Consider the following 15,939-nt stretch of genomic DNA (forward strand, 5'->3'; position numbering starts at 1 on the left):
GTTGATTGCGTTCAAGAGATGTAAATCTATAATTCTTTAAATGACAATATAATATTTTACCAATGTTTTCTAATTTTAATTATTTAATTTGTGACGCTGACTTGACTGCCGGTTATTGGAGGGAAACGATTTCCTCAACATCAATGCCATAGTAAAACGCTGTTTTTGGATATAAATATGAACTTGATAGAACTAAAAATGCATGCATTGTCTAACATAATGTCCTAGGAGTGTCATCTGATGGAGATTGTAAAAGGTTAGTGCATCATTTTAGCTGGTTTTATGGTTTTGGTGACCCTGTCTTTGACTTGACAAAACATTACACACAACTCTTGTAAATGTACTGTCCTAACATACTCTAAATTTATGCTTTCGCCGTAAAACCTTTTTGAAATCGTAAAACGTGGTTAGATTAAGGAGATGTTTATCTTTCAAATGGTGTAAAATAGTTGTATTTTTGAAAAATTTGAATTTTGACATTTATTTGGATTCAAATTTGCCGCTCTTGAAATGCACCTGCTGTTGATGGAGTGCACCACGGGTGGCACGCTAGCGTCCCACCTAGCCCCAAGAGGTTTTAAATGTAATGTAATGTAATGTCCAATTACGGACGAAGGGGCGTAGACTTTGGCTTCCGAACTTCATCTGGCCGCCTTTACTCTACCACACCTTCATGGACATTACCCTGCACATATTGTTTAGACCTGTGATGGATTTATGGCATTTGAGCTTTTTGAATAATTCCTTTTTTATATTTTACTCCAGGATTGATGTTTAACCACTGCTCGGATGAAACCTCTCTCCTGGATGATACAATTGATCAGTCACTCTCCCCATCCTCACCTACAGGTACTCCTATTTTTCAGCCAATGCATACACCACTATTTAGGATATCTATTTTATTCAAAATGGAATACTGACTCGCAAATCCTGAACATGCTGCAAAGTAATTGACCATGTTTATAGTGTCTGTAGGCTATCTAGTGCAAGAACAAATCTAGACATACAGTTGAAGTTGGAAGTTTACATACACTTAGGTTGGAGTCATTCATTTCTTGTTAACAAACTAGAGTTTTGGCAAGTCGGTTTGGACATCCATTTTGTGCATGAAACAAGTTTTTCCAACAACTGTTTACAGACAGATTTCACTTAAAATCCACTGTATCACAATTCCAGTGGGTCAGAAGTTTACATGCACTAGGTTGACTGAGCCTTAAACAGCTTGGAAAATGCCAGAGAATGTCATAGCTTTAGAAGCTTCTGATAGGCTAATTGACGTCAATTGGAGGTGTACCTGTGGATGTATTTCAGGGCCTACTTTCAAACTCAGTCTCTTTGCTTGACATCATGGGAAAATCAAAAGAAATCAGCCAAGACCTCCGAAAAATATTGTAGACCTTCACAAGTCTGGTTCATCCTTGGGAGCAATTTCCAAATGCCTGAAGGTACCACGTTCATCTGTACAAACAATAGTACGCAAGTATAAACGCTATGGGACCACGCAACCGTCATACCGCTCAGGAAGGAGACGCTTTGTCTCCTAGAGATGAACGTACTTTGGTGCGAAAAGTGCAAATCAATCCCAGAACAGCAGCAAAGAACCTGGCTAGCTCCTGAAGGGGGTTCTGGTTCAAAAGTGTAAAAATAGCAGATCCATACCACATTGGGTGAGACGGGTTGCAGGAGAGTATTTTCAGTCCGTAGATGGAAATGTGATTAAAAATTATAAAAATATATACAAGGGACGGTACAAGACAATCAAAACGAAATCCGAGCAAGGGTTGCCTTCCAGAGAGGCAGAGATTAACGTTCTTTGTTTCATGGATACATGGCTCACTCGGGATACGTCAGAGTCGGTATAGCCACCCGGCTTCTCCACACATCGCGCCGACAGAAACAAACATCTCTCTGGTAAGAATAAAGGCGGGGGTGTATGCCTTATGATTAACGAGACATGGTGTGATCATAACATACAGGAACTCAAGTCCTTTTGGTCACCTGACCTAGAATTCCTTACAATCAAATGCAGACCGCATTATCTACCAAGATAATTATTTTCGATCATAATCACAGTTGTGTATATCCCGCCCCAATCAGACACAGATAGCCCTGAAAGATTAGACTAAACTGGAAACCACATATCCTGAGGCAGCCTTTATTGTATCTGGGGATTTTAACAAGGCTAATCTGAAAACAAGGCTCCCTAAATTTGATCAGCATATCGAATGCGCGGCCCTGGCTGGCAAAACCCGGGATCATTGTTATTCCAACTTCCACGACGCATATAAAGCCCTCCCCCACCCTCCTTTTGGAAAATCTGACCACGACTCCATTTTGTTGTTCCCAGCCTATAGACAGAAACTAAAACAGGAAGTGCCCGTGCTCAGGTCTGTTCAACGCTGGTCCGAACAATCGGATTCCACGCGTCAAGATTGCTTCGATCACGTGGACTGGGATATGTTCCACATAGCATCGGACAATAACATTGATGAATATGCTGATTCGGTGAGCGAGTTTTTTAGCAAGTGCATCGGTGATGTTGTACCCACAGCGTCTATTAAAACATTCCCCAACCAGAAACCATGGATTGATGGCAGCATTCGCACAAAAAGCGCGAACCACTGCTTTTAATCAGTGCAAGGTGACCGGAAACATGACCGAATACAAACAGTGTAGCTATTCCCTCTGCAAGGCAATCAAACATGCTAAGCGTCAGTAGAGAAAGTAGAGTTGCAATTCAACGGCTCAGACACGAGATGTATGTGGCAGGGTCTACAGTCAATCACAAACTACAAAAGGAAAACCAGCCCCATCACGGACCATGATGTCTTGCTCCCAGACAAATTAAACAACTTCTTTGCTCACTTTGAGGACAACAATACCACTGACACGGCCCGCTACCAAAACCTGCGGGCTCTCCTTCACTGCAGCCAAAGTGAATAAAACATTTAAACGTGTTAACCCTAGCAAGGCTACCGGCCCAGACGGCATCCCCAGCCGCATCCTCAGAGCATGCGCAGACCAGCTGGCTGGTGTTTTTCTGGACATATTCAATCAATCTTTATCCCAGTCTGCTGTTCCCACATGTTTCAAGAGGGCCACCATTGTTCCTTTTACCAAGAAAGTGAAGGTAACTGAGCTAAATGACTATCCGCTTCGTAGCGCTCACTTCTGTCATCATGAAGTGTTTTGAGAGACTAGTCAAGGACCATATCACCTCCACCGTACCTGACACCCTAGACCCACTCCAATTCGCTTACCGCCCCAATAGGTCCACAGACGAAGCAATCGCAATCACACAGCCCTAACTCATCTGGACAAGAGGAATACCAATGTAAGAATGCTGTGCGACTACAGCTCAGCATTTAACACCATAGAACCCTCCAAACTCATCATTAAGCTCGAGACCCTGGGTCTCGACCCCGCCCTGCGCAACTGGGTCCTGGACTTCCTGATGGGCCACCCCCAGGTGGTGAGGGTAGGTAACATCCCCACCACGCTGATCCTCAACACTGGGGCCCCACATGGGTGCGTTCTCAGCCCTCTCCTGTACTCCTTGTTCACCCATGACTGTGTGGCCATGCACGCCTCCAACTCAATCAAGTTCGCAGACGACACTACAGTGGTAGGCTTGATTACCAACAACGACGAGACGGCCTACAGGGAGGAGGTGAGGGCCCTCGGAGTGTGGTGTCAGGAAAATAACCTCACTCAACGTCAACAAAACAAAGGAGATGATCGTGGACTTCAGGAAACAGCAGACAGAGGAGCCCCCTATCTACATTGACGGGACAGTAGTGGAGAGGGTGGAGAGTTTTAAGTTCCTCGGCGTACACAACACGGACAAACTGAAATGGTCCACCCACACAGACAGCGTGGTGAAGGTGCAGCAGCACCTCTTCAACATTAGGAGGCTGAAGAAATTCGGCTTGTCACCACAAACACACTTTTACAGATGCACAATCGAGAGCATCCCCGCCTGGTACGGCAACTGCTCCGCCCATAACCGGAAGACTCTCCAGAGGGTAGTGAGCTCTGCACAACGCATCACTGGGGCAAAATACCTGCCCTCCAGGACACCTACACCACCCGATGTCACAGGAAGGCCAAAAAGATCATCAAGGACCCGAGCCACTTCTTGTTCACCCACCTATCATCCAGAGGGCGAGGTCAGTACAGGTGCATCAAAGCAGGGACTGAGAGACAGCTTCTATCTCAAGGCCATCAGACTGTTAAACAGCCATCACTAACATTGGGTGGCTGCTGCCAACATACTGACTCAACTCTAGCCACTTTAATAATGAAAAATTGTAATAATTGTATCACTAGCCACATTAAACAATGCCACTATATGTTTACATACCCTACATTTCTCATATGTATATACTGTACTCTATACCATCTACTGCATCTTGCCTGTGCCGTTCGGCCATCGCTCATTCATATATTTTTAACATTCTTATTCATGCCTTACATTTACGTCATTTAGCAGACGCTCATATCCAGAGCGACTTACAAATTGGTGCATTCACCATTCCTTTACACTTGTGTGTATATAAGGTAGTTGTGAAATTGTTAGGTTAGATTACTTGTTAGATGTTACTGCATGGTCGGAACCAGAAGCACAAGCATTTCGCTACACTCGCATTAACATCTGCTAACCATGTGTTCGTGACAAATAACATTTTATTTTAAAACAGACAACCCACTGCTACGCCATCTTGGAATTCAATTCCCAAAGATTATTACTTGATTTCCATTGGGCTGTCGATTATTGTTTTTATGTCCGTTGGTGGGTGAGTACCTGTGCTGTTTGTTTTGGCTTTCGTACCATTGTGGATTGCACAAGTTGAGGCAGCTTGGGGTAAAGTTGAGGCAGCTTGCACTGGAAAGGAAGTAGAGGGGGCATCGATGGGACAGCCAATGAGGACAAAGAATTAAACCGGCTCTTCAACAGCCCACCACACCTGCTTCTCTAAATGGTCAGTCACTCCATTGGAGCCACCTCTCTGGCACTGGTCCTCCTTTGTCATGCTGCTATAAAGCTTACAAAAACCCACCACATCTTGGCAGTGGTTAGGAGCATTCCCTGAACAGTCCATGATGTTCCTCTGGACACAGCATGCAGTCCTTGGTGTAATACTTCAGTCATTATCATGACTAAGCTTAGCTACATGCTGTATTGCTATTAGCCTTTACTGAGAACAGAAACGGGAATATTACAGACATTACTCCCTGTTTCAATGCCGTGTGTGCCCGTCTGTGGTAATGAACTTGAACGGTGCATCTGTCTCCTGCTGGTCATTCTACGTCCACTAAATCGGGGTGCCCGGACAGTAGTACCTATATTTAAACCATCCCCGCTTTTGAGACCACCACCAGTTGGTGGCGCTGTTTCATTGTCCATCTATGTGCCTCACACTTAACTAACCCCCATAACAGGTTTATGACCACAACTTTTCATAATGCGGCCAGGAAACGGGTCTACAGGGCTGTGATGTTCAGCTACATGTGATGTCTGAGAAAATAAAACGCCACGAGGTTTAACATCAGACTACTATTCTTTATTTCAGAGCACAAGGGGAAAGGCAACATTTACAGATGTTGAGATGTCCCATCAGCAGATGAGATCAATTCCTGAAGAAAAAAAAAACGTTTTAATTGAAAATATTCTATCATATTCATGGTGGGGAACAAGGCATGGCAATGCTGTGGCAGACCAAAACGCTCTGGTTTTAAAGCTCTTAGCTAAACCCTAACCTATTAAATACCTTTACACTAACTCTAAAGTACCTGGTCAGGATCATACAGATCGTTGTTGAAAGACACAGCGTAGACCGTCTGTTCATCCATATTGGTCATCAGAGTCTCCTTCTCTGTGGACTGCCCCCGAGCTGCAGCTCTTGCTCTGCTAAACACAGTAGGGTATATATATATATATATATATATGTTTATGGTAGTATGATAGACAGGTACATTATAGGGTATACAATGTAGGTATAGAGCAGCAGGGTATACAGTAGTAGGGTATATAGCCATAGAGTATATAGTAGTAGGGTTAGAGCAGGGTACAGTAGGGTTAGTGTCAGTAGTAGGGAATGTAGTAGAGTAAAGGTTACCAGTAGGGTACAGTAGTACAGAACTAAGGTTAGGGTCAGTAGAAGGGTATACATAAATAATTTATACAGCAGTCATGTTTATAGTAGTAATAAAGTAGTAGGCTTTAGAGCAGTAGGGTATATAGTAGTAGGGGTATACAGCAGTAGGGTATATCGTATACAGCAGTAGGGTATACAGGTATATAGTAGTGGGGTATATAGATACAGTAATATGGTATATAGCAGTAGGGAATACAGTAGAGTGTATAGTATACAGCAGTAGGATAAATAGTATGGTATACAGTAGTTAGGTAAGTGATAGTCATTGGGTTAGGGACAGCAGTAGGGTATACAGCAGAAAGGTATATAGTGGTAAGGAATAGTAATAGGGTATAGAGTAGGAGGGTATATAGGTACAAGTACCAGTCAAAAGTTTGGCCATTTACTCATTCTAGGTTTCTATATTTTTCCTATTTTCTACATTTTAGAATAGTGAAGACATCAACGTTATGAAATAAGACATAGAATCATGTAGTAACCAAGTGTTAAATCAACATATATTTTATATTTGAGATTCTTCAAAGTAGCCACCCTTTGCCTTGACAGCTTTGCACACTCCTGGCATTCTCTCAACCAGCTTCATGAGGTAGTCACCTGGAATGCGTTTCAATTAACAGGTGTGCCTTCTTAAAAATGTATTTGTGGAATTTCTTCTTCTTAAATGCGTTTGAGCCAATCAGTTGTGTTGTGACAAGGTAGGAGCTCTCATGAGTACCGCCACAGGAAAGGAAGACCCAGAGTTCCCTCTGCTGCAGAGGATAAGTTCATTAGAGTTACCAGCCTCAGAAATTGCAGCCCAAATAAATGCTGAACAGAGTTCAATAGCACCCCCTCACCATACCACCACGTCCATGCTTTATGGTGGGAAAACATGCGGAGATCATCCGTTCACCCACACCGCGTCTCACAATACACAGTGGTTGGAACCAAAAACCTCCAATTTTGACTCCATACCAAAGGACAAATTCCCACCGGTCTAATATCCATTGCTCGTGTTTCTTGGCCCAAGCAAGTCTCTTCTTATTGGTGTCTTTTAGCAGTGGTTTCTTTGCAGCAATTCAGCCATGAAGGCCTGATTCACACAGTCTCCTCTGAACAGTGGATGTTGAGATTGTTAGTTGAACTGACACATTTATTTGGGGTGCAATTTCTGAGGCTGGTAACTCTAATGAACATATCCTCTGCAGCAGAGGTAACCCTGGGTCTTCCACTCCTGTGGTGGTCCTCATGAGAGCCAGTTTCATCATAGCACTTGATGGTTTTTGCGACTGCACTTGAGGAAACTTTCAAAGTTCGACAGTTTCCATATTGACTGACCTTCATGTCTAAAAGTAAATGGACTGTGGTTTCTCTACTTATTTGAGCTGTTGGGTTCTGAGAATGAAATGTTACTTATTCATGTCACTGAAGGAGTGCTAATGTTGAGGGTCTACAACAGAGGTTAAGGGTTATAGGAGGAAGGTATATAGTGGGTGCAACTAAGCTTGGAATGTGTTGAGTGCAGGGAAGCGATTACATGTGGTAGGCATTGATAAGGGGAGACAGTTGAGATCTTAGAAACTAACATAGTCACTGAGGGAGAGAGGGTGATGTATAATGTTTACATTATGTCAGGATATATCACTGAGGGAGAGAGGGTAATGTATAACGTTTACATTGTCAGGATATGTTCTTGTTAGCCATCAGGGATCCTCTGGGAGAAGAGAGTCTGGTATCAATAACCATGACAGCCTTGAGTTGGGGAGGAGTGAGCACTTTGGGGTTAGAGGTCAGGTCAGATGAAGTGAGGAAGAACAGATATCACTAAGGTTCTGCCTAGCAACAGAGATGCATTGGCTGTTCGGTTGTGGAGGAGGAGACTCAGCCTTGGAAAAAAGGGTTATATCAGTGCTTGTGTGAAATGTTTTTTGTTGTCTGAATTACAGCTGTAACGACCCTTTGGGAAGAATTAAACTTGGTTAAGCTTCTCTAGTGTCCGTGAGTTATTTACTCTGAGAAATACAACCCTAACAGAGCCGTTCTTGCCATAATATGGACTTGGTCCTTTACCAAATAGGGCTCTCTCGATCACGGAAATACTTGGGAACAGATTTCTTGAATTAGAATCACTTGGAGCTGATTTTTGTTTTTACAGTATAAAGAAATACAAAAAGCGAATCTAATTATCTATATATAATTTTTTCTATAAGACTTGGGGGGCCAAGTAAAACCACCCGCAGGCCAAATCCGGCTGTGGGTCACCAGTTGGGGAACCCTGTTCTACAGGTTATATGAATGGTATGCAGTTGGCCTACAGGTTATATGAATGGTATGCAGTTGGCCTACAGGTTTAAGAGGTGGACTGTAGAAGACTTTAGGTTTGCTCATTCAAGTCCTAGGTAGAGGTTAACCAGAAGACTGCTAATACGTCTACTGACATTGGGGCCTTGAGAAAGACACTTCATGCCACTAGTGTGTGTGTGTGTGTGTGTCAGGGGTTGGAAAATACTGAACACATTGATTTTATTTGAGACTACCTCTTCCTGATGATGACAGCAGCGATGAGGACTCCACCAATGAGGCTGAGGATGCCCAAAGTGAGGGGGGCATTACTGACCCCTGGTCCCTCACCCTCCTCACAGAACACACCCTGGTATCCCAGAAGACACTGGCAGGTGGTTTCTCCACCCCTTGTCACACATTTCCCATGTCCATGACACTGCTGGACATCACATGACTCAGAGTCCAGCTTCTGCACCTCTACCCCCCCGGGGGTGGTCCTCCCAGACCAGTCCTGGCCAGGAGGGACAGTGTTCCCAGCATGCCCCAGGGAAGGTTTACTATGGCTGACATCGTGGGGCTTCACTCCAGACCCACCTGGAGGTTACAGAGAAATCCTTGGTTATAATAAGAGAATGGGGTGTTAGAGAACCAGTGTTACACTTACTGTTTTCACATTGGATTTATGGTAATTTCCTAGTAAAATAAATTGGGAAGTGATTATACAACTCTTACAAACAGTTTAACTAGGTAAGTCAGTCTTGTTTAACTAGGTAAGGGTTAGGGTTTTTTATTTACAATGACAGCCTAGGAACAGTGGGTTAACTGCCTTGTTCAGGAGCAGAAGGACCGATTTTTACCTAGTCAGCTTGGGGATTCGATCTAGCAAACTTTCGGTTACTGGCCCAACGCTCTAACCACTAGGCAAGACTAAGTACCAATAGGAAACCATGAAACTGGGTGGGGGGGTATAAGTAAAACAAAGTTAGCTGGTTTTAGGGTCACTAATAAAAACTGGTGTGCTTGTGTTGGCCACAGGCTACAGAAACATTAATGTCCACGTTATTCTCACATTTTAGAACGCAATAATTAGAAAATCAAGGTTAAAAAAAGTGCATGATTCTTAGTGGTAGCCTAATTTTTCACACTTAAATACTTTTTGGGTGGATGGGGTTCTATATTAGGATCTATATGTACAACTACTGTATATAAATACTATTGTATAACATTGAGGTCCACTGCATTTGAGTGCCTGAATGTCCTTGAATTTGACATGCCAATGTCTGTATGAAGTTCAGTTATGGGCTAATTTGCATAAATTTCACTTTTATTCCTCCACGTACACATGTGGAACTGCATACATCTTTATTTTTGTTACAATGTCACATCAGACCCATTTACAGAGCCTTCAGAAAGTTCACACCCCTTGACATTTCAGTTTGTTCCGTTTTCAGCCTGAATAAAAGTATTCAACCCATTTGTTACGGCAAGCCTAAATAAGTTAAAGTAAAAAATGTTCCTTAACAAGTCACATAACTTGCATTGATTCACTGTGTGCAGTAAGTGTATTCAGAATGAAATACATTTAATGGTGCTAAGCACAGGTAAAATCCTACAGGAAATCTGGTCTGTTTTCCACCAAACAGATGAATTCAGCTTTAGTAGGACAATAACCTAAAACAACACGAGTGGCTTACCAAGAAAACACTGAATGTTTCTGAGTGGCCAAGTTAGATTTTCAAGTAGAGTGAAGTCAAAACTATGACACTACCTGAAAATGTTTGTCTGGCAACGACTAACAACCAATTTTACAGAGCTTGAAGAAATGTGAAAGTAATAAAATGGGCAAATATTGTACAATCCAGGTGTGCAATGCTCTTTGAGACTTAGCCAGAAAGACTGTTTTAATCATCATAATAATAATAAAACAATAACAGCTGCCAAGGTGTGTCTACAATTTGAGACTCAGGGGTGTAAATAGTTATGCAAATTACATTTCTGTATTTCATTTCCAATACATTTGCAAACATTTCTAAAAACATGTTTACACTTTATCATTATGGAGTATTGTGAAAGACGTGAACATTTTTTAAATCAATTTTGAATTCAGGCTGTAACAAAATGTGGAATAGGTCAAGGGGTATGACTTTCTGAAGGCACTGTACATGCAGAAAAAAAGCTTAAATTGATTTTGAAAGTAAGAACAAGTGTTGTGCATGTAATTACAAAGCAGCAAACCAGAGCTGTAATTCTAACCAAACAAGTTGTCATGTAGTGGTGTAGTGTCTCATTCCTGTTGTTACTGAACCTGCTGATACTGAACACAGAGCTCTCACACTGTTAACCTGCTGATACTGAACAACAGAGCTCTCACACGATATGGGTGATTAATAGAACAGCTCCATTGTTATGAAGGCATAATGAGATCTCTTAAATACATCGTTACGATTGTTAGTTAGCTATCTATAATTTTTTCTCCATATTAGCATAGATCGGACAGTGAAAACACCAGAAAATAAGATGCAATGAGCAGCTTCTTGTCATTGTTACTAGTTATCTGAACCCATAATGCACACCTTCCAGCCACATCGATTCGAGAATCATTTTTGTGACTGTCAGCCAACCTGTCCAGTCTTCACTGCATTTCTATGGGTGAGTCAGGGGTATAGTCTATTGACTGCATTTCTATGGGTGAGTCAGGGGTATAGTCTATTGACTGCATTTCTATGGGTGAGTCAGGGGTATAGTCTATTGACTGCATTTCTATGGGTGAGTCAGGGGTATAGTCTATTGACTGCATTTCTATGGGTGAGTCAGGGGTATAGTCTATTGACTGCATTTCTATGGGTGAGTCAGGGGTATAGTCTATTGACTGCATTTCTATGGGTGAGTCAGGGGTATAGTCTATTGACTGCATTTCTATGGGTGAGTCAGGGGTATAGTCTATTGACTGCATTTCTATGGGTGAGTCAGGGGTATAGTCTATTGACTGCATTTCTATGGGTGAGTCAGGGGTATAGTCTATTGACTGCATTTCTATGGGTGAGTCAGGGGTATAGTCTATTGACTGCATTTCTATGGGTGAGTCAGGGGTATAGTCTATTCACTGTAGTTCTATGGGTGAGTCGGGGGTATAGTGAGGCAGGGCAGACGGGGTTACTCACATTTGATCTCGTCTGAATGGTCGAGGCAGTCTGTCTGGTGGTTACAGAACTTTGTGAGGGGGAGGCACCTGCTGCCGTCGCTACAGGCCCTGCTGCCCTCTGGACACTGGAGGGAGGGGAAAGGTCTACACATTTTGGTGTCGATAGGCTGGTAACCACGTCCACATCGGCAGCTACGCCCCCCTGGGTAGGCCAGGCACAGCTGACTGCAGCCTCCGTTCCGCTCTGAGCAGCTGTTAGTTCCTGGGACAGAGAGGACAGAGTCGAGTTGGTTAGACCATTGGCAGAGCTAGATGTGACACTTAACTTATCTCCGAAAACACTACACGCAGAGGAAGTTTGCTGGTTTAGTGTCTCTGCAAAGTGACACCGTTATACCGTCACCTAACTGCACAGTGACACATTCACTGGGCCGTGGTGGACACTCACCTTTCTGACTGGTCTTGCTGTAAACCCTCAGTGCCACTACATTGGTATTGACCTCAAACCACAGCTGCTTGGGCTGAAATCCATCACTGAACCAGAGTCTAGTCACATCTACAACAGAGAGGCAGAGCCAGAGGGTGTTAATGGAAGCCTCTAATATAATCCAGATAGAATCAGGCATTCCCCAGTGTAACTGTCTAGGCCCTTTACTTTTTTCAATCTTTACTATTGACATGCAGCCAGTGTACCATGTATGCAGATGACTCAATAGTTTACACTTCAGCTACTACAGCGACTGCAATGATTGCAACATTTAACAAAGAGCTTCAGTTAGTTTCAGAATGGGTGGCAAGCAATAAATTAGTCCTAAATATTTAACCGGTTTGGGATAGGGGGCAGTATTTTCACGTCTGGATGAAAAGCGTGTCCAAAGTAAACTGCCTGCTACTCAGGCCCAGAAGCTAGGATATGCATATAATTGGTAGATTTGGATAGAAAACACTAAAGCTTCTAAAACTGTTAAAACAATGTCTGAGTATAACAGAACTTATTTGGCAGGCGAAACCACGAGGATAAACCATCCAGGATTTTTTTTTTAGTTCACCGTATTTCCAATTGTTTTTTAACCGGTCTGGGCTAGGGGACAGTATTTTCACGGCCGGATAAAAAACATAACCGATTTCAACTGGTTACTACTCTTGCCCAGAAGCGAGAATACGCATATTATGATGTCTGAGTCTAACAGAACTCATATGGCAGGCAAAAACCTGAGAAAAATCTAACCAGGAAGTGGGAATTCTGGTGCTTGTAGTCCTTGCCTATCGAACTCTGACTTCAGGTTCATTTTGCACTTCCTAAGGCTTCCACTAGATGTCAACAGTCTTTAGAAAGTTGTTTGAGGCATCTATGATGAACAGAGAGCTAACAAAGGAAGTTGGAAGTTGTTGACTCAGGAAAGTACTGGCGTTCATTGGCGCGCGTTCACGTGAGGGTTAGCTGTGTTCCAAAACGTTTTTCAAGACATTGCAATCGTCCGGTTGGAATATTATTTAAGTACTAAGTGAAAAAGGCCCTAAAGATTGATGCTATAATGTTTGAACGAACGTAAATAACTTTTTTTACTTTTCGTCGAGACATTTTCAGATCGCTTCCTACACTTTTAGTAGCTTACTGAACACGGAAACAACAAGGAGGTATTTGGACATAAATTATGGACTTAATCAAACAAAACAATTATTGTGGACCTGGGATCCCTGGAAGTGCCTTCTGATGAAGATCAAAGGTAAGTGAATATTTCTAATGCCATTTATGATTTTAGATACCTGCCATTTTGGAGTTCTGTATTGCCTGGTGTATTTTTCTGAGCGCCGTACTCAGATTATTGCAAAGTGTGCTTTCCCCGTGAAGCTTTTTTTAAATCTGTCACAGCGTTTGCATAAAGATGTTCATCTATAATTCTTTGAATAAGTTTAATATTTTATCAACGTTTATGAGTATTTTTGTAAATTGTTGTGCCGATTCACCGGCAGTATTGGAGGCAAAATATTTTCTGAACATAACGCGCCAATGTAAAATGGGGTTTATGGATATAAATATGAACTTTAGTGAAACAAATGCATGTATTGTGTAACATGATGTCCTAGGAGTGTCATCTGATGAAGATCGTCAAAGGTTAGTGCATAATTTTAGCTGGTTTTCGTGACGCCTATCCTTGCTAGGAAAATGGCTGTGTGTTTTTTCTTGTGTTGGAACTGTCCTAACATAATCTAACTTTATGCTTTCGCCATAAAGCCATGAAGCCTTTTTGAAAATCGGACAAATGTGGTTACATTAAGGAGAAGTGTACCTTTAAAATGGTGTAAAATAGTCGTATGTTTGAGAACTTTGAATTATGACATTTTGTGGTTTTTGAATTTGACGCTCTGATTTTTCACTGGCTGTTGAATCGTGTCCCCCGATAGCGTCCCACCTGCCCGAGAGAGGTTAAGGGTGTCCGGTGTGGATTAGTGGTGTGTACAGTCCCGTGTGGCTCGCTTGGTAGAGCATGGCACTTGCAATGCCAGGGTTGTGGGTTCGATCCCCATGGGGGACCAGTATGAAAAAATGTATGCACTGACTACTTACTGTAAGTCGCTCTGGATAAGAGCGTCTACTAAATGACTAAAATGTAAAAAAATGTGAGGTTTACCATACCTTTGTCCAGGCTGCTCCACAGGAGGATGTTCTCAACCAGTGTGAAGGACATGAGGCCGGGATCTGCTTTAAACTGTTTATATCCAGAACCATCCAGAAGAATGGAGCCGATCACTCCAGCACCTGCAACAAGGGACATGTTTCACTGAGGACAGCAGGCCTGGGGAAATCAATTCATCCCAATGAGGTATTCCACATTGCTGGTAAAGTGCCACAATAATCTAGGTTGGCCCAGTCAGTACAGGTTATAACCTTTCACCTAGGTCAGCCCATTACAGGTTATAATCTTAGACATAAATCAGCCCAATACAGGTTATAATCTCAGCCAAGTACAGGTTACAGTCTCACCTATGTCAGCCCAATACAGCTGAGTGCCCTTGTTGGAGAACAGAAGGGAGGTTGGCATCACAGCTTTCTTCCAGAGCAGCTTCTGACTACGTCCATCCATGAAGGCACAGTCCACCTGCGGCAGGCTCCTCACATTCACCTGGCCCAAGGCCGTGAAGCACAAGCGTCCTGAGGGGGGGTGCAGGGCGATGGAGGTGGTTCCCTGAAGGCCTAGTTGGAGTAGAGGTGCAGTGTGCTGCCCCCTAGTGGTGGTGACATGTAGGTCAGGCTGCTTCCTGCTGCTCCAGTACAGGTTGAGTGTGACCCAGTCCACAGCCAGAGCCATCACTGTATCGCCCTGGAGATTCAGGACTCTGCTGCCTGGTGTCAGGCCTGAGTTACTCAGTTTCAGGAGATCCACTGAGCCCTGAGCAGCATCAGCCAGGTATACTTTCCTCTCCTGTACAGCCAAATCCATCCCTGAGGCCTGGTGCACCCCCGGCAGAGACCATATATGGTGCTCAGGCAACTGCTTCAACCCTACACCATTATGGATGGTGCTAAGGTATATCTGAACAGAAAGACAAGAGTAGAAACATTAATCTAGAGTCATCTATAGGTGGAGGCTGTCTGACCAACAGTCATCTATAGGTTTAGGTAAAATCACTGATCACTATACTGTCCTACATGACTGACTGCAGTTGGAGAAAGTCACATACCTGTGTAACTGCAGTAGGAGAGAGGAGCAAGAGGAAGGTGGTGTCTACAAGGGTGGAGCAGGTGAGGCCGTCCCCAGCCAGGAGTAGCCCTGCTGCGCATCTACACACAGCTTTGGGTCCCATAGACCCAGCCCTGGGGCTTGTAGACAGCCCTGGAGCCAAGAGACAGATGTGTGAACACTGGAGCTCCTCACAGGGGCTGGACACGTTGGTCTGCTGGAGGGGGTGCATCATCTACACAGAGACAGCACAAGAGAGACTTTTTACTGACCATTATAAACACGGGAACATAAGCAACTTCATTATTATTTGAACACCTTTATTTAACCATGTAGGCCAGTTGAGAACAAGTTCTCATTTACAACTGCGACCTGGCCAAGATAAAGCAAAGCAGTTCGACAAAATCAAACAGTTCACAAACATAGTCAATAACACAATAGAAAAATGTTCAGTATGCGCAAATTTAGAAGAGTAGGGAGGTAGGCAATAAATAGGCGAAATAAATACAATTTAGCATTAACACTGGAGTGATGGATGTGCAAGTGGAGATACTGGGGTGCAAACACACAAGAGGGTAAGATAGTTGGGTGTGCCATTTACAGATGGGCTATGACAGGTACAGTGATCAGTAAACCGCTCTGACAGCTGATGCTTAAAGTTAGAGGGCGATATGACTCCAGCTTCAGTGATTTT

The 15,939-nt window shown here is 43.2% G+C and overlaps 1 protein-coding gene across 1 annotated transcript in view; it reads right to left on the bottom strand.

Annotated features, from left to right (window-relative positions):
• Positions 1-5,760: 5,760 nt before the first annotated feature.
• Positions 5,761-15,939, bottom strand: part of LOC145850292 (low-density lipoprotein receptor-related protein 2-like) — a 58,960-nt gene continuing 48,781 nt past the window's right edge. The window contains exons 14-20 of the mRNA XM_045694267.2: positions 15,247-15,480; positions 14,549-15,098; positions 14,201-14,323; positions 12,011-12,118; positions 11,582-11,824; positions 8,675-9,014; positions 5,761-5,911 (exon numbers count right to left, since the gene is read on the bottom strand). Of these exons, the coding sequence (XP_045550223.2) occupies positions 5,785-5,911; positions 8,675-9,014; positions 11,582-11,824; positions 12,011-12,118; positions 14,201-14,323; positions 14,549-15,098; positions 15,247-15,480 (1,725 nt within the window). The 3' untranslated portion in view covers positions 5,761-5,784. The remainder of the gene's footprint in view (positions 5,912-8,674; positions 9,015-11,581; positions 11,825-12,010; positions 12,119-14,200; positions 14,324-14,548; positions 15,099-15,246; positions 15,481-15,939) is intronic.

The sequence above is a fragment of the Salmo salar genome, chromosome 01, assembly GCF_965601325.2.
Source record: "Salmo salar chromosome 01, fSalSal1, whole genome shotgun sequence".
NCBI lineage: Eukaryota > Metazoa > Chordata > Actinopteri > Salmoniformes > Salmonidae > Salmo > Salmo salar.